The sequence below is a fragment of the Coregonus lavaretus genome (assembly GCF_964263955.1).
Source record: "Coregonus lavaretus genome assembly, chromosome: 28".
In the NCBI taxonomy this organism is placed as follows: Eukaryota; Metazoa; Chordata; class Actinopteri; order Salmoniformes; family Salmonidae; genus Coregonus; species Coregonus lavaretus.
The window spans coordinates 21,681,828-21,702,066 of record NC_140015.1 but is presented as its reverse complement, the minus strand read 5'-3'; the positions used below and the strand labels follow the sequence as shown (position 1 = coordinate 21,702,066).

The following is a 20,239-nucleotide window of genomic DNA, read 5'->3' as shown; positions in this document are numbered from 1 at the left end:
ATGACAATTCTTAATTAGTCACCTTTGTTCCATCATTCAAAGTTAAAACTCTCACCTTGGCACATATCCATACTGGCTGAATGTATATTTATATTATAATAATTCTAGCATTAACTTCCTCATAACAAGAATTACATCAGATCAGTACCCTAATGCATTGTCCAAATTACTATAAATTTAGTAGTGTATAATACCTCCTTAATCAACATACTACCTCAACTAACACTCCTTCCTCTACCGGCACTCAATCTTCTGGCGTCTTCATTATTCTTCATTATGTTGTTCATAGTTCATCTTGAATTTCCAATAGCAATGTCCCAATTCCAATGTCACACCTGAACCACCACACCTCCACCATCATCCTGTTTTGTCCATGTGCAACCCAGTATATTGCTTTGATTTGATGCAGAAGTGGGTCGAACAGGAACATCTTCAACGCCTTTGTTGTTTCCTCTTCAGCCAAGTAGAGGATTTTTGGTTTTTATTGAGGTTTACACCGTTCTGAGCCAATTGATCTCTGCAATGCATTACGACACCATCCGTTGTAACCTCAGGAAAGGACAGATCATAACAGTTCAGTTGAGTTAATTTCCAATCCAAAACATCCCTAGTAACATCATCTACATGACAAATCATTATGTTTCACATTCTCCCTTGAATTCTTCCCAAATTATATAACCCAATTGTTTTATTGTAACATTCCTATATTTTTCTCATACTCTATTTGACATTAAGTTTCCCTTTCCTTGTTCCTATTCTAACACTTGCTTATACTTCTCTCTTCTAATAACACTTTCCCCTGGAAATCTAACACCAAATACTACATCAAATTGTTTATCTAAGTCTTGGACTGTTCTCCTTATGTCTATGATTCACCTGTCTCTTTCTTTCATTATCTTAAGGTCACACTACCCCATGTGACTTCCCCATACTCTTTGTGCTGGTTTCTCACACACCAATACTATTTAACCCTAGTATTTTAATAGTGATCCCTTCCTGTATTTTTAGTTATGGTTCCTGCCTGTGCAAGAATCTACATTCTACTCCTTTCTATATCCCTTCTATGTCTTGTTCTTCTGCTCTTTATTATTATTCTCAGTACTCCATTCCCCTTATTCTCAGGTAACTAGTCAAGTACATAGAAATCAATGATAAGGATATCTGGTGCGTCTTGGAGATCTGGAATCTCTCAATCATCAGTTCCCTCACTCTGGTACAATGGTTAAGATGATACCCAATACTCCCCTCTATCCGTACCATCGTTGGTATAACCTGGACAACAATATGTAGGTCACTTCTGTTGTTAACCTTCCCCCATCACTAGGATCTCCGGATCAGCCAAAGTCCCTCTCAATCTATCGACATCGGTCTGTGAAAAGTGTCCTTCTATCAGCCTTCTCATAAGGAAACTCAGAGTTACTGCTGCAAAAACACAAGCACAGACACACACAAAAAACTACAATACTACCCAATGGCTGAGGTTGGAACACTCCTATAGTGGAAAACATTAATCTTAGTATCTGTCTCCACCAGTTTTACCATCATTAAGGTAGCCAACAACACCTGGTACTATAGTCTTTTGCCATCACATAGTCTCCAGGGCACAGAAAATACTCAGATTATCCTACTCAGTTGGACATAGCTATCTTCACCCATGAAAAGAAAATCTTAAGAACATTGTTAGGTTAGGTGAGACACAGTATGCTACTCATGTCCTCTCATCCGTCAAGAGAAGCCTTGAGATTATGAAGCACACCTGCTTCCAGCTTGTTGTAGTCCATGTATCTCATAGACAGACCACCTCTACACCATGCCTCCTATCACAAAAACAAAAATTATTTAACCTAACCCATAACACATTATTACTACTTTCACATCCTTAATACACCTTGCATATTTCCCCACAAAACCATAATAAACCATTAAAACCTCTGTAATCCCAACTTCCCCCCTTGGACACATACATCACATCGTGATTTATGTGTACAAAAACAAAACAAAACAATATTGCCTATCAAACCTAAAATAATAACTAACCTTAAAATGACAACCCTTGAGCATATCTTTACTTAACTGTATTCCATAACACTATTCAATGAATACTTCTCATTCAGGACTAACTCTCTCACTACATCCTTGTCCTGTTTAGACTCATTTATATATAGGATTTTTCCAATTTGTAAACTTCTTCACAATTATCCTTATTTTATCCAACCCCTTAATTCAGCATGCCTCTAGAATTCATAGTGCGGGTGATCAGATCACACTATAAAGCCAGGACAGATTTCAGAGGTCATTGAAATCATTCAATGAATTGTTTCATCCTATAGTATACTACTCCTAACAACCATCAATAGTTTTCATAAATGTTGTAATTCCTTAGTACAGCTCTTTTCAAAATAAATCATACATATTTACTTATCCCTCAGTAAATAACCCCCTTACATGTGTATGCCCCTTTAAGATATTTCACTTCCATCCTGTCAAAAAACCCCAAATAGAAATAAAAATCCTATACAACTAACATTTCATACTAAGTAGTTTGTTTGTGGTTATTTGAACACCATATAGTAAAACAATAACCAAACAAAAATGGCCAGGCCTTATTTATTTTTGTAACTCCCTATGACAACCTAAAAATAAAACTACTTAATTTTACTAACTAGTTCCACCCTAGCCTACAGACTTTTCTAACCTCCCAATAAAGAAATCCCCATGTTCCTGGAAGAGAAAGTATACATGTCGTTAACATATAATCATCAATCCAAAGATAGTAATTACACACAAAACATCATAAACCTATAACCCCTTTTTAGTAATTTAAACGTCGCAAACTGTTGCATCGATGTTTTCTTTTTTTTTCCCCCAAATATAAACTTATTGTTTCATAATCCAAAACCCATAAAAAGATGTCTACTTAATCCATCAAGTCAACAGCAACAACTACCTCCCAAGGTTCAACGTACTATAAACAATTCATCGTTATCTGAAGTAATAAAACATCATCATAACTCACTGCTGTTTAAACAAACAATATAATGTCATAATAAAATGATCAATTATCAAATATCGTTCCTTATTTAACTACCGAGACATGTTCTTCATTAGTTAATCGTCTCCACAAAGCAATACTACCTAATAACATATTCTCATTCTCCTAAATATAAACCAATAAAACATCCAATTCACCAATATGCTATTTCAATTACTATGTTATCCTATTCGACATAGATTGGTAGGACATCTTCCCTATAATGTTATCAATGAAACCAGTAATCCACATCAATAACATCAATGTAAAAGATTTGCTTTCTGTCCCCTACTGGATTCGAACCAGGGACCCTCTGCACACATTGACAACTTTCACCATAAAAGTACCATTACCCGTCGCTCCACCAGTGCCACACAAAGCATCTACTTCCAGTTCATAGAGCAAATGACATCACCCAACGAAAACCCACACTAGCTTTCACCTCTAACTAGCTAGCAATCTCCTGCCAATAACATTCAACAACCTCCCACAAACCACGCGATCCCCGTACACCTAACATACCCATAACGTCCATTATAGCGCTCTCACATTTCAGCAAGTTTAACATCCACAGAGAAAAAATGGAAATTCTTCAATTTTTCCTAGCAGACGAAATAAAACCACTTTCAAACAGCGTTCTGCATTTACCTCTATCATAGGGTTTAAAACCCCACTTAACAACATTAACCATCCTAAATTGCCGTAGTAACGTCATGTTTGGTTCAATATATCTATTACCATATAAGACATTCACTTCTCCATGCGTAGTAAACTATATCCTATTTCTCCTGTGATCAACTAAAATCATAGCCACATAATTAAACCATCACTCCGCCATTACAGAATGAATTAACTATCCTTGCTATGTAAGCTACAAGTAACACCAAACACTTGCTATAGTTTACCTCATATATTGAAATCATCCATTTATCACAATCCAATTTATTTATAGACATATTCCACCATTGTCACTCGTTTAATTTAGCAAAACCTCATTCAATGACTAAAAATTACTACCACGTTGTCTCCTCTCCGTTAACATTTTAGCAGATGCTCTTTTTCCAAACAACACTCACTTCGTGAGCTCATACATTCCTTTACTTATACTAGCCCCCCTTGGGAATCGAACACCCAACCCTGGCGTTGTAAGCACCGTGCTCTACCAACTGAGCTACACAAGCCACAGATGAGCGTATAGCGCCCTTTTCTGATAATGTTATAATTGTAGCCTATTGCATTACTTTTGTTTAAAATATACGTTTGTTTAGTCAACAAATCTAGAACCCACTATAAATGGGTGATTATTCACTCAGCATAATAACCAAAGCTCTTTGCATCCCCTAGTTCACGTAATGAACATACATTATGATTCTACAATTCACCAAATATTCGCATACACCACTGGTGACGCAAACCATAGAATAAAATAATAACAATTAGAATTTTGTCAAATAGATGTTTTCCATCCAACTATTCAAAATTTCTTTAAATAACTATTTCAGCTCAATACAGTCAAACAAGTATGACTCTCTTTTTACCGGAAACTAATTCATGCTTTTAGTAAAATCTATTCACATCCCAACAATAACCAATAATATATGTCTATTAATATTATTAAAATACCTTACTTTCATTCCAGTCTACCTAAACAATTCAAATTATGGCCAAATCTCTTATCCAAATTGCCAGTCCGCTATTCAAATGTAACTGTCCTTTCTGATTTAGACTATAGACACTCCTCCTTTCCCGTTGAATAAGTGAGTCCTTCAGTCTGAAAAGACGCAGGCTACTAGATCTTCCAATCTTATCCTGACTGTTCCTTCAATCTAAACACCCCCCAACTATAGCTAAACTATACTTAGAAAACCTAGACTCTGTTCAGCGATGCAGAATCCATGCTTTATCGAAATGACAAGTTAATCCTCTTTTATTCCAATGATAATAGTCAGTAGTATTAGTATCTGGAACATACCACACTTTATCAGAAAATAGTTCTGAAGGACACAGTTCTCACACGCTCAACGTAATCAACTTAGCAGTCAACAAGTCAAACCCCACATTCATTGATTTGAAAACAGATCTAACAACCTAACCAAATTAATTATATATCTGCTTCTGAAATAATAGATAGTTTATTACAATGCTTAATTCTACCACATGTCCTATGTACTCTCTCCCATTTCCACATCCACCTACGTTTTTGAACAAGTCAACACCTATAATTTTATTATTTTACGTAGTCAATTTATCATAATACTGCATTACCTCTAACGTTTCTAAATATATCGTCCGAAACATACTCTAACAGATGTATCAAAATACATTGCATAGACGTCATATGACCACACCAATAAACGTGACCTGTTCCTCCAACAGGATTTATTCTACCCCTCCTGGTAACGTGAATTTTCTACACTCAGTTGGTCAATGAATATCCACGCACCATTTATTCTTCTCTTTCCTAAGTGATTGGGCACACCCTTTCTCCATCAGACAGAAGCTTCAACCAACCTCAAATAGATTTCCCTTCCTTACAGAAAGGCTATCTACTTGCAGGATTTAAGATTACATTCTCACTCACACAGATGAGCAGCCACTTGTGCCCAAATGAATCAGACAGTTGAATGACTCACAGCCGCACAAGCAACCGATTCACCATACGAGATGAGCAGACCTACTCTATATATAACACTTTATCAAAATTTGGAAGCCCTTGTAGCTATTTAACCCGTTCACCTACTCAGGATGACCTAACTTTTTTTCCTGATAGACCCTACATAATATTGACATCATCACAACACAGGATGATTCACTACTTACCCGTACAGACCTCTAACAAAGAATTTATCATCAGAGCGGTATCCGTAAGTAATCTTGTCTGTTCAGGCCAATGGAATGCTAATTATAGCCCTCCAAAGCGGTATCCACAAGATTTCTATTTATACTACGCTTTGCTAAGCGACCTGTCAATTCTGCCCTAATTTTTCTGTTACACTTCCTCAACACAGAAAAAGAAGCGGTATTACCCCAGGATTTCTGCCTACCTATGCAGTCCTCAAGACGATTAACGTCTAAAGCGGTATCTGCAGGACTTAACCTGTTATTGTCTGATCGCTCAACCAGCCGTACAACCACCCATGTCCAAATGACCCAGACAGAGCAATCAGCAAGATGAATCAACTGAATCAAATGAATCAAATCAATTGAACAGACGGTTCAGACAAACAACAGCAACATGTATTCTTAAATTCAAAAGCTCCTAGTGTCTAACTTTCTGGTTCTTAAATTTGGAGAGACCTACTTGGTATTTCTTTAGATGTTGCCGAGCCCCGGATCGGACCACACAAACTTTATACTATTTTAGTAAGAACTTCTTACCTTTTTAAAAGCGGCCGCTTTTGTTTGTATGGTCCGTCCAAGCCGTTTCACAACTGCAAATACATACCGTCACTGATCCCTATCAAGTCCCTTCGTGGTCGCCAATTATGTTGTAGAAACATTTTACTAGATAATTAACTCAAAAATATCTCTCAAGACATCAGAGCCTGTGAATTTAAGAATTTAGACTTTATTTAAAAACAAAGCCGAGCCTTTCTCCAAAGAGACAAAGACTGTCCCTTTTTCGCCAAGAGCTCAATTTTATAGCCACATGTACAAACATTCCTAACTTTTTTTTAGTTCGTACCACCCTCTCATTCGATCATTCTATTGGCTGCGTGCCTAGGCCCCTTCTCAAAAGCCCCTTCTTAAAAAACTAATGTAAATGCAAACCAGATGTCTAGAACAACCCCATGGCCTCAGTTTAAAAAAAACCTGTAAAATAACACATCATATCCTTAATGTCTATATTCATTATTTAAACATATATCTGGATTATAAAATATCAAACATGTTCATTCTGTTTCACCATTATCATTTCATAATACATTATACAACATTTATCATTCATCATCCTCTCCAGCCCCTGAGATTATGTGCATGTGGCCATGTGTCAGGTCATAAGGTCATAAACATAAAGAAACGCAAACACTAGCTCCATTGTTACTTCTATCTCCACAGCCATCACGTCATTCACATTCCTAAACCAGCTGCAGAAGTTTTCATGAAAAACACATAATTATCTCTGCTCTGAATTCAACTGGCTCTCAATCCATAAACACTCCAAGGCATATAGATTTTCAATTTTACAACATATCCATGCTTATTACTAATATTATTATTTTACCTTTGACCTTTCCCTAAACTTGCCTTCATGATACATAAAATAACACCACACTATTAACCCTACCTCCCCCTAAAGCTAATATACACAGACACAAACAAACCCAAAACACATTGTAGGAGAAGGACAAGCAAGTTGGAAGCCAGTCTTCTTCGTTGGTATGAATGGCAGTCATAAGGTATAACTAGATGGGGAGCTTTTTCTGTAGATACTAACAATGTTTACATTCAGCATTCAGTTCACATTTGACCTCCCACCACCAGCATTCTTATGTTCTGATAGAACGTGTGGCCCTGTATTTTCAGGGTAAATAGGAAATCAGACCCCACCAACAAGACAAAGAGAGGAACTGCTGAGTCAGGGACTCTGCACAAAGACCGCTGATAGGCTTCTGATTCAATGTAATGTACACACACATCAGGTTCACACACACACACTCATTCAAACAGTACAATACATACTGACTACTGAGTTCAGCATTAGGCATTCAATGATTTTGGAAACTGCGTGGAAAAGCCAGCAGAGTTGCAGTTCTTGACACACTCAAACCGGTGCGCCTGGCACCTACTACCATACCCCGTTCAAAGGCACTTAAATATTTTGTCTTGTCCATTTAAGCTCTGAATGGCACACATAAACAATCCATGTTTCAATTGTCTCAAGACTTAAAAATCCTTCTTTAACCTGTCTCCTACCCTTCATCTAGACTGATTGAAGTGGATTTAACAAGTTACATTAATAAGGGATCATAGCTTTCACCTGGATTCAACTGGTCAGTCTATGTCATGGAAAGAGCAGGTGTTCCTAATGTTTTTATACCCTCAGTGTATGTGTGCCATTCAGAGGGTGAATGGACAAAACAAAATATTTAAGTGCCTTTGAACGGGGTATAGTTGTAGGTGCCAGGCGCACCGGTTTGAGTGTGTCAAGAACTGCAACGCTGCTGGGTTTTTCACTCAACAGTTTCCGATGTGTATCAAGAATGGTCCACCACCCAAAGGACATCCAGCCAACTTCACACAACTGTGGGAAGCATTGGAGTCAACATGGGCCAGCATCCCTGTGGAATGATTGACACCTTGTAGAGTCCATGCCCTGATGAATTGAGGCTGTTCTGAGGGCAAAACGGGGTGCAACTCAATATTAGTAAAGGTGTTCATAATGATTTGTACACTCAGTGTATACCTGAACACTCCTGAGAACTAATTCATTACATTTACATTTGACATTTTAGTCATTTAGCAGGCGCTCTTATCCAGAGTGACTTCCAGTTAGTTATAAAACTTGAAAAGGTTTCCACTGTAATATTACATATTTGTTTGTCTTCTTCTAGAAATAATGTTTGTGAGAACGCAAGGAAAATTACTTAATGACTGTGACAGTGTTTTCACTGGATGAAGATTTGATCAATCAACACAGAATCAAGATGACTGTAAATATTTTCAGCTGCTCAGGATGAGGAATCTCTGAGGTTTCTCCCCTCTCCTCTCTCCCCTCTTCTCTGCAGAACCCCATGCCTTCCTTACCCTGTGTCACGCCCTGACCTATGGAACTCTTGTTTGTTGAGTCAGGGTGTGAATGTCTATTTGAGATCTATGTTAGTCTATTTCTATGTTGCAGATCTAGGTTGATCTTTCTATGTTTGGCCGGGTGTGATTCCCAATCAGAGGCAGCTGTCGCTCGTTGTCTCTGATTGGGGATCATACTTAACTAGCCTGGTTGCCTACCTTATCCCTGGCTGATCACTTGTGGGATCTTGTTCCGTTTAGGCTTGTATGTGTAGAGCCTGAGGACTTCACGTTACGTTGTTTCTTGTTTTGTTGTATGTTGAGTTAATAAACATGTACGCTTTCCACGTGGGCACCTTGGTCTGACCCGTCTCTCGTCTACCAATTCTTCTATTTTTTCATAACCACATCTGAGAGGACCACCCTCTGTTTCAAGGTTGCCATTTTTCTTTCACTGAGGCAATTTATGTGTTTTATAGACCTGTACAGTAAAAAGCAATTTCTTCACTTTCAGAATTCAGTGAACAGCTCTATTTCAGGTAGTGATGACTGCTGAGCTACAAAATACTAGTTCTATCATGTTCTATCTTGACATGAACACATCACTGAACATGGCTGCAGTGTACGTCTTTACACTATGATGGATTTAACTGCATTATTAGCATTTCAATGAACATGTGAACACATTGTGACAAGATAGCCAAGACATCGAATGGAGGTCAAATTAGACGGAATTTTCACTCTTGTACATCCTGCACATTAGTTATTCAGCGCTCTGTTTTATCCTCACTTTAGTGGCTGCTGCCCAACTACTATATTTTCTGACGCAATACGTGACCTACTATGGGGTTACAAGATGTAGGGGAAAACAACATATGCTGTGAGAGTTCATGAGTTATCACCCCTCACTTGGCCTCCGGGCCTAATACAGTGGGGGAAAAAAGTATTTAGTCAGCCACCAATTGTGCAAGTTCTCCCACTTAAAAAGATGAGAGAGGCCTGTAATTTTCATCATAGGTACACGTCAACTATGACAGACAAAATGAGAAAAAATTCCAGAAAATCACATTGTAGGATTTTTTATGAATTTATTTGCAAATTATGGTGGAAAATAAGTATTTGGTCAATAACAAAAGTTTCTCAATACTTTGTTATATACCCTTTGTTGGCAATGACACAGGTCAACCGTTTTCTGTAAGTCTTCACAAGGTTTTCACACACTGTTGCTGGTATTTTGGCCCATTCCTCCATGCAGATCTCCTCTAGAGCAGTGGTGTTTTGGGGCTGTTGCTGGGCAACACAGACTTTCAACTCCCTCCAAACATTTTCTATGGGGTTGAGATCTGGAGACTGGCTAGGCCACTCCAGGACCTTGAAATGCTTCTTACGAAGCCACTCCTTCGTTGCCCGGGCGGTGTGTTTGGGATCATTGTCATGCTGAAAGACCCAGCCACGTTTCATCTTCAATGCCCTTGCTGATGGAAGGAGGTTTTCACTCAAAATCTCACGATACATGGCCCCATTCATTCTTTCCTTTACACGGATCAGTCGTCCTGGTCCCTTTGCAGAAAAACAGCCCCAAAGCATGATGTTTCCACCCCCATGCTTCACAGTAGGTATGGTGTTCTTTGGATGCAACTCAGCATTCTTTGTCCTCCAAACACGACGAGTTGAGTTTTTACCAAAAAGTTATATTTTGATTTCATCTGACCATATGACATTCTCCCAATCCTCTTCTGGATCATCCAAATGCACTCTAGCAAACTTCAGACGGGCCTGGACATGTACTGGCTTAAGCAGGGGGACACGTCTGGCACTGCAGGATTTGAGTCCCTGGCGGCGTAGTGTGTTACTGATAGTAGGCTTTGTTACTTTGGTCCCAGCTCTCTGCAGGTCATTCACTAGGTCCCCCCGTGTGGTTCTGGGATTTTTGCTCACCGTTCTTGTGATCATTTTGACCCCACGGGGTGAGATCTTGCGTGGAGCCCCAGATCGAGGGAGATTATCAGTGGTCTTGTATGTCTTCCATTTCCTAATAATTGCTCCCACAGTTGATTTCTTCAAACCAAGCTGCTTACCTATTGCAGATTCAGTCTTCCCAGCCTGGTGCAGGTCTACAATTTTGTTTCTGGTGTCCTTTGACAGCTCTTTGGTCTTGGCCATAGTGGAGTTTGGAGTGTGACTGTTTGAGGTTGTGGACAGGTGTCTTTTATACTGATAACAAGTTCAAACAGGTGCCATTAATACAGGTAACGAGTGGAGGACAGAGGAGCCTCTTAAAGAAGAAGTTACAGGTCTGTGAGAGCCAGAAATCTTGCTTGTTTGTAGGTGACCAAATACTTATTTTCCACCATAATTTGCAAATAAATTCATTAAAAAATTTTAAGTGGGAGAACAATTGGTGGCTGACTAAATACTGTTTTTCCCCACTGTACGTGTGTGAGCCAGTCTACTTCCCTGGCCCCATATTACCGCCAGACTCCTCCTGTAAATTAGATGTGTACCAACATCCATCAGTGGCATTTGCTGAGAAAGCACCTTAGGCCCAGTACACAAACACACTGTGTGTGCACAGCTACAGTGCATTAACTGAGTGACTGAGTGAATAGACACACAGGAGCTTCATAATGGGAGGTTCCTTTAAAGGATGCTACAGTACTGTACTTAGCTCTGATTGAGTGTGTATAGCTAGTCTGATAGAATAGCTACTCCGATTGAGTGTAGAACAGCACAATGGAACTTCTACCTCTCATCTCTCAACAGTACAGGGGGGATAGACAAAATATGTTTACATCCAAACTATTGTATATCAACCATTTAAAACAGCCACATCCTGCCAAGGGCAAATCTTGGCGAACATGACCTTTACCATTTCTCCATCTCCCCAACAGCCAGGCAGGGCCACGTTAATAGCCCCCATTGAAAAGGGGTCTCCGTGGGGGAGGGCTTCAAAGACCCAATTAGAAGCCCCTGGAACACCTCTGCAGCCTTTAAGATAGAGAGGATCAAAAGTTTCAATCTTTCATGCATTCCTTCCTTTCCAGGAAATAGGCCCACACCACATCATTAGTTTCACCTTCCATGAAAGACCACCTGCATTTATTGGGATGACTCATGTACTGGAGGCAGCTCTGCAGAGTGGTCATTAGCTGGCACAGCCACAAAGTCATACAATCTGATTTGAAACCTAACCCCAACCTTAACCACACTGCTAGCCCTAATGCCTAACCCTAACCTTAAATTAAGACCAAAATGCACATTTCTGTTTTCATTCATTTTTACAATATAGCCAATTTTGGCTTTGCAGCTGGCACATCTAGCGGATATTGCTCAGTTCTGCATCACGGACAAGACTCATCCCGACAAATGTTAACCTGCACCAATAATGGGGTAAACGTTTGTACAGCCACATGCTTCAAACAAGCCCTTTGGATATTTCAGTGGCCTACTGGGTGTAGCCAGGTAAAGCAACGGGACAGGAAAGGCAAATTGTACAATATTGCTCTATCAATAAGCATTGAGCAACAGCAGTCACTGGGAATAGGCTACAATATATTGATTGGTATTGATGTTGATTCAGAGGTTAACACGTCTGAATTGATACATATCAATATGTGGTGGTAATTGAAATGCAAGATTCAAACACTGATTGTATGAAACCTTAGGAATCTATTCTATTTCATTGTTTGGTATCAATTCTGTATAACATTGTTTATATCCCCAGTGTGGTCACTAATCCGACCAGGGATGATCCTACAACAGAGCCTGTATGCCTGCTAATTCTCTCCCTGTCCACACAACAAGCCAATAAAGCCCTAGACAAACAGATCATCCAATGTAAATAGCATCAAAGCTTGCATAGCTGGATACTACACAGACAGGATCTGGGCAGAATCTACAAATGATTCAATGTATTGTAGTCCTCCCAGTAGCCTACAGCATAATCATTTATTGTACAGTATACTGTATCTGCTCAAATGTAATTTAGACTTCTCTGAAAGAACATTATGGGCAACAGGTTATGATAGGTTCAGGCTGCCTCTAATGACTGTATTGTCTATAACAAACAGAAAACGGTATACTGTCCTAACACAGTTTTGTTGAGGCTTTATCCTGTGGTTGAATTGTAAGTGAGTTCCATTATAAAAACAAACTGCTGAGGGAGAGGGAACTGTTCAGTGGGGAACGCCTTTGATCAAGCAACTTTCTCTTCCCTACATTAGAAACCAGTCTGTTGGTTTTCCTAATTGTTATACTTGCTCTCCCTTCCATATACATCTAAACTCATACTCTATCAACTACAGGTCCATTCATGCACTCCCACTAAAAGGCTTATTAACATCACAGTCAATCTGGGACATACAGTATTTCTATCCTCAGTTGGTCTAATGCGTAAAGAGATCCCCCATCATTTACTTGGCCCCTAGCCTTTTTCCTCCCTCTTGCAAAATACTAATTGTGTGTGTGTGCGTGCGTGCACTAAAAGATCCTCATCACTAAAGCAGATTACAATCAACAGGCTCTCTGTATCACTCCTGGGGCCAGAAGTAGCTGACTTGGTGTCTACTTTCCTGGTGCTGCCCCAATGAACACTGACCTCCATCCCTGCCCATTCATTACACACACACACACACACACAGAGAAGCTCAGAGTTTACTTAGCAAGGTTTTCCCTAGTTGGGTAGCAGGCAGTGTTTAATGAGCTGAGGGCCAAATGCCTTCCCTAGACTGCAGCCTGTGAGTGGTTAATTTATCAGGCAGCGTTCTAGCCTTCCTCTGCCTGCCTGCCTGCCCACGTCCCTCTGCCTTTCTTTCTCTCTCTGTCTTTCTCTCTCTCTCCTGGGGCTGGCGTGCAGCATGGCAGATTACATTACATGAAGATTATCCATCACTTATGGATTGTATCCACAGTTTGGAGGACAGAGAGGGATTCTGCTTTAGATCAGGCTTTCACACAGACAAACAAGCTGTCACTAGAGATTCCTACTGTACTGTATGTACTGTGTATTCTCACTGCACTGCAGCAGCATTTTAGTCTACAAGCATGCATCACTGCTGCACAAACCATAAAGCAAATAGTCTGTCACAAACAGTACAAGTAGAACAATAAAGCATAAGAATAATTTTGAGTTCTATTGACTTTCTATTGTTCTGTTGGGTGGTATACAAGTTTGATGGTGGTTATGTCACCTGATTATGCCCACATTGCCCTATGAGGATGAGACAGTGTCAACAGAGGCAACAGCGCCCAAGCTAACATTGACTCTTCTAAATGGCCTGTGCACTGTGATATACAGTGGGGGAAAAAAGTATTAAGTCAGCCACCAATTGTGCAAGTTCTCCCACTTAAAAAGATGAGAGAGGCCTGTAATTTTCATCATAGGTACACGTCAATTATGACAGACAAAATTAGGAAAAAAAATCCAGAAAATCACATTGTAGGATTTTTAATGAATTTATTTGCTAATTATGGTGGAAAATAAGTATTTGGTCAATAACAAAAGTTTCTCAATACTTTGTTATATACCCTTTGTTGGCAATGACACAGGTCAAACGTTTTCTGTAAGTCTTCACAAGGTTTTCACACACTGTTGCTGGTATTTTGGCCCATTCCTCCATGCAGATCTCCTCTAGAGCAGTGATGTTTTGGGGCTGTCGCTGGGCAACACAGACTTTCAACTCCCTCCAAAGATGTTCTATGGGGTTGAGATCTGGAGACTGGCTAGGCCACTCCAGGACCTTTAAATGCTTCTTACGAAGCCACTCCTTCGTTGCCCGGGTGGTGTGTTTGGGATCATTGTCATGCTGAAAGACCCAGCCACGTTTCATCTTCAATGCCCTTGCTGATGGAAGGAGGTTTTCACTCAAAATCTCACGATACATGGCCCCATTCATTCTTTCCTTTACACGGATCAGTCGTCCTGGTCCCTTTGCAGAAAAACAGCCCCAAAGCATGATGTTTCCACCCCCATGCTTCACAGTAGGTATGGTGTTCTTTGGATGCAACTCAGCATTCTTTGTCCTCCAAACACGACGAGTTGAGTTTTTACCCAAAAGTTATATTTTGGTTTCATCTGACCATATGACATTCTCCCAATCCTCTTCTGGATCATCCAAATGCACTCTAGCAAACTTCAGACGGGCCTGGACATGTACTGGCTTAAGCAGGGGGACACGTCTGGCACTGCAGGATTTGAGTCCCTGGCGGCGTAGTGTGTTACTGATGGTAGGCTTTGTTACTTTGGTCCCAGCTCTCTGCAGGTCATTCACTAGGTCCCCCCGTGTGGTTCTGGGATTTTGGGACTTGTGATAATTTTGACCCCACGGGGTGAGATCTTGCGTGGAGCCCCAGATCGAGGGAGATTATCAGTGGTATTGTATGTCTTCCATTTCCTAATAATTGCTCCCACAATTGATTTCTTCAAACCAAGCTGCTTACCTATTGCAGATTCAGTCTTCCCAGCCTGGTGCAGGTCTACAATTTTGTTTCTGGTGTCCTTTGACAGCTCTTTGGTCATGGCCATAGTGGAGTTTGGAGTGTGACTGTTTGAGGTTGTGGACAGGTGTCTTTTATACTGATAACAAGTTCAAACAGGTGCCATTAATACAGGTAACGAGTGGAGGACAGAGGAGCCTCTTAAAGAAGAAGTTACAGGTCTGTGAGAGCCAGAAATCTTGCTTGTTTGTAGGTGACCAAATACTTATTTTCCACCATAATTTGCAAATAAAATCATTAAAAATCCTACAATGTGATTTTCTGGATTTTTTTTTCTCATTTTGTCTGTCATATTTGACGTGTACCTATGATGAAAATTACAGGCCTCTCTCATCTTTTTAAGTGGGAGAACTTGCACAATTGGTGGCTGACTAAATACTTTTTTTCCCCACTGTATATGCAGGGGCACATAGCACAAACACAGATAACGTGCTCCGAAATTTAAGAGCATGCTTTCCCAGAGCACGGAACACTGACCAGGGTGAATACTAAAGACCTGGAGAGGGTGACATCTTAGCAAGACTATAGGAAGGTGAGGGGAGGATAACAAGATCCACATCACCATCTCCCCAGGCCCCCTAACCCCCACCTGATGAGCAGCAGACTGAGGGGGTCTGTCAGCCAGCTGCCTGCAATCAACGGCTTCTGCTGCACTGAGCATGTTCATCCCTGTTTATTGTGTGCAGAGAACGTATGTTATCAGAGGCTGCCAGGCAGCACCGAGAGAGACGCTGTACTGTCTGTATTCTGGAGCTTACCTTCGGCTCGCATGGTGAAGGAAGTGTCTCCGGGTCGCTTGGCCGAGAACTGACCCCCCAGGGAGGTCATTAGGAAGCACAGGCTGAAGAAGCCGATCCCCGCCACAAAGATCCTGCAGGGACAGGGACCAGGGCAGCCAGTAGACAGAGAGCAAGACTCAGGGTTAGAACTCAGGGGGAACAATAAGAGAGAAACAAGGGAGTTAAGGCAGGGGAGGCGAAGAGAAGGGGAGGGGGCGGGCGGGGAGTTAACTGTCAGAATGAAAGCAAAAGAGCTGTACAGTACAAAAGGAATGGGGCGCAAGAAGATGATGCAAAATAACAAAGAAACTTAAAGAGCTGAGATGACAAGTTTGAACTTGATGGCCGTTGGTCTAACGCGTTGCTATTCTTTTCATGGGGGTATGCTGAGGGCATCATGAAAACACATGCCTTTACTTTGGTTTTTTGAGTCCACTTAGGTTTATTTTTTTTACTTTTACCCCCCAATTGGTAGTTACAGTCTTGTCCCATCGCTGCAACTCCCCTACAGACTCAGGAGAGGCAAAGGTCGAGAACCCTGCTAAGCTGCAGTGCTTCTTGACACACTGCTCGCTTAACCCAGAAGCCAGCCGCACCAATGTGTCGGTTGGAAACACCGTCCAGCTGGCAGGCACCCGGCCCGCCACAAGGAGTCGCTAGAGCGCAATGGGACAAGGAAATCCCAGCCAGCCAAACCCTCCCCTAACCCCGGACAACGCTGGGCCAATTGTGCGCCGCCTCTTGGGTCTCCCGGTCATGGCCGGCTGTGACACAGCCTGGGATCAAACCTGGGCCTGTAGTGATGCGTCAAGCACTGTGATGCAGTGCCTTAGACCGCTGTGCCACTAGCTAGCCTTCACTTAGTGTTTTGATCCTATCACTGCATTTCTTTCCATATAACAGAGTGCGGAGTATCCACTAGAAATGGATGATGTATCAATCAATCATCATTCTTAACTCATCTACCTATGGCAATGCTGGGGATCTGGATGTGGACAAAGGTAAATGGCACATTACATACAGTAAATGGGTCTTGTGTATTACACAATGCAATAAAAGTAAACTGAAAAATTATAACATTAAGGATTACATTCATAGACAGTTGCATATTTGTGACTGCGACCACAATCCTTGTAGACATTTTCACATTTTCAGAATGGTGGGTGGAAATGAATGCTCATAAGATGCCTTTCAAAATGTAGATGACGTCATTGCGTGAGAAAAGTGTTCCACTGACAAATGCTCATTCAAATGTTGAAATGTTTGAAACAATTCTCATCCATTCCTCCAGAGGAGAGCTGCTGGACGGCCACAGCTCACATCACTTGCTGCTCATTTAACAGAGGTTATGATATTGCTTTCCTTCCTCTCATCCTATGCTGTAAGGGTAGCCCTTTAAAAGAGAGCTGAGTTTTACTTCATTCAGAGTAACAATTATACTCTAAGAAATTAGGAGAGTTACTGCCTAAGAGCACTGTCACACCCCATTACTGTCCAATATTTGGGCTAATGGTGAAGAGCTGATTTTTGTGCTCATGAAAGCTAAAACCTGTGTGAGCAGAAATACACACAAATAGTTTATATCACCTACTGTATGCTGATCTGTTCCTTTGTGTGTTTGCATGCCACTGAACACATTCTACACACCAATGAATGAATTCACAGTAGACACTAGGCAGAAGCCTAACCGCTTTTAGAGTGCTGGCAGAGTTCAGGTTTACCATAGTGATCAGAGTATGCCCAAGAGCTCTGAAACAATGCAGTGATCCCTATTGACTCAAGTGTCAAGTGCATAGGCCTACTGTATAGATACATGTATGTAATTCTATGTACAGGGGCTAATAAAGGCAAACTACTGTAGTAATATGTAGTTCATATTCAGCAGTCTTGTTGTGCACTATCTGCAATGCACCCTGATCCCTTATGCCATTAGCCTACTCCTTGCTTTTATGAGGTTGCCATAACATGTTTCTGACATAACAACTCCATTTTCACACCTCTATTCCATCCAAAGGTGTATAGTCCTGTCAAGGCACCCTGACCATTGTGAGCTTAGTTTTAGCCTACTCATGATATTCCCATTTTCATAAGGTTAACTATTTTTTTAAACTCAATTTGAGACTTAGGCAACACACAGAGAGAACACTGACCGTACATCGAGACAACGAGAGTAGTAGCCTACATGTAAATGCTTACCTGAATGGTTTGAACGTCAGAAGACATCTTCTCACCATAGTTGAATAGTCTGTGTTCACAGCACTCATTTTCCGGAGAAAGAGAAAACGCAAAGAGTCCCCAACATTGTGTATATTTCACAATGCGCAAACATCAACATAGTAATTATGAATGAATAGAGCTCTGAAAATATTGATACATCGACTTCGGAATCGGATAACCAATACCTCACGTGCTTGGTGTAGTAAAGTTCGGCGGGAATACACTCCGCTTGCCCAGCTGCATTCAACAATAGTTTGCCTCAGCTGAGTTGAAATTAGTCCGTCAACCCTGACTCCGGAGTCCTAGCCGTTCTGTTAGAAAAACACAAGTAATATTGTTCACTCCTCTCCTCGTTAACATGGTAAACGTATATGTGTTTCAAGTAGGGAAAAGGGTGGTAGAATTATCGAGAGTAAAAGTCCATAGCAAACGGTCAATTTGTTACTTCTTATGAAGACGACTGCTTCATTCAATGCTCACCAGTGAGAACACAGAGTGTGTGCTAGGCTCCATTCGCTTTCTGGCGGTGTATTTCCAGATTGTGCAAGTAGCCTACAATTGTCTTCAGTGCAGCGCCATCTAACGAGTGATAAATACAATCAAAAGTTTCAGTATATCAGGAAAAATGACTCCTGTTTTCATAAAAATTACCCATTCAGCCCTGCACTGAAGCCTAAATCAAAATCGCAGTGAATTAGTCTCTAGAATAGAAAGCCAACATCATAGATAGCCTAGTTCCTACAGTGTTCTACTTAAAGGCACACGAGCTATTCAATAAAAAAATACATGTTTAGTCTTTGGACAGTATACATTTACTTGAACCTTACATACGAGCTTTTTCACACCCGTTGACGCTTTGGGCTACTTTTCCACTTTCAGCACCATGGCCAGTTCCCTCTGCCGTAAGCAGCAGAGCAGACAGATCAACAGCGGCACTCAATAGTCTGAATGGAGGACACTCAAACCAAGTATCTTATCGACTGCTGCAGTGTGACTGGTAGGACTAGGACCTGACGCGCTTGCATCAGTTAAGAGTTTGCACCTGTTAGACTAGCCTGCTTTGGCCCATTCTAGGAATCTGATTGATAATAACCTACTCTACTATTCTAATATATAGCTAGGTAGGCAGAAGTTACTAACAAAACTGAACGATCTCACCTTTCCACAATGTATGAAAAAAATATCTATCCTCCCTCTGGCTTTTTGTTACCTAGTGAAAATGAAGCATATAAAATAAGATAATTAATGATATGAGACCTGCAAAGTGGAGGAGAGACAGATGAAACCGATTGTCACAATCCCTAGATTTCATTCAGACACCCATGAAAACCAGCATGGCTGTGACCAGCCTGACCACTTATGCTCCTGCACCTGCAGGACTAGTCAGAGAGGAGAGAGAGGAGAATGTCATTGGGTTAAGGCAATAAATCACAGAGAAGAGACAGAAAGACAGAGAGGAGGTGGCCATTCTTGAGGTCACCCAGGGCCACCCCTACTATGACAGAGAGCAATCTACATCCCTGCTGCTATGGCAACCATTTTCATGCAGCCCTATGAGCCCTGACTCAGACTGACACAACAGGGCTTTCTGGCAGGCACGGTATGGTCATGGTGTGGAGAATGGCTTTACACCCAAGCTCTGGCTTCAAAGGCATCGACAGTCAGCTCACGTTCATTTAAGATGACAAGTTCAGACCTTAACATTATTTTGTAGAAAAAAGAAGGAAGGGAAGCCCTGCTAAGGTACACAATAGTAGGTTTTGGTAGACAGAAGGATAACATTAATTTTTTGGACCTTGACATCTGTAAAAATGACAGAGGTTGTTTGCACACATCAATCTTTAGGAAGCCTACAGATGGGAATACCATTCTGAGGGCAGATAGCTTCCACCCCAAAAGGCTAAAAGAGAACATTCCATATGGCCAATTCCAAAGAGTCCAAAGAAATTTGTGATCAGGAAACAGACTACAGTTGTCACACCCTGAT

The 20,239-nt window shown here is 40.9% G+C and overlaps 1 protein-coding gene across 1 annotated transcript in view; it reads right to left on the bottom strand.

Moving 5' to 3' along the window:
* LOC311104027 (alpha-1,6-mannosylglycoprotein 6-beta-N-acetylglucosaminyltransferase B-like) overlaps positions 1–18,299 on the bottom strand; it is a gene marked incomplete at its 5' end in the record, with an annotated part of 92,175 nt that extends 73,876 nt beyond the window's left edge. The window contains 2 exons of the mRNA XM_084145678.1: positions 16,015–16,127; positions 18,232–18,299. Coding sequence (XP_084001804.1) covers positions 16,015–16,127; positions 18,232–18,299 — 181 coding nt within the window. The remainder of the gene's footprint in view (positions 1–16,014; positions 16,128–18,231) is intronic.
* Positions 18,300–20,239: the final 1,940 nt, after the last annotated feature.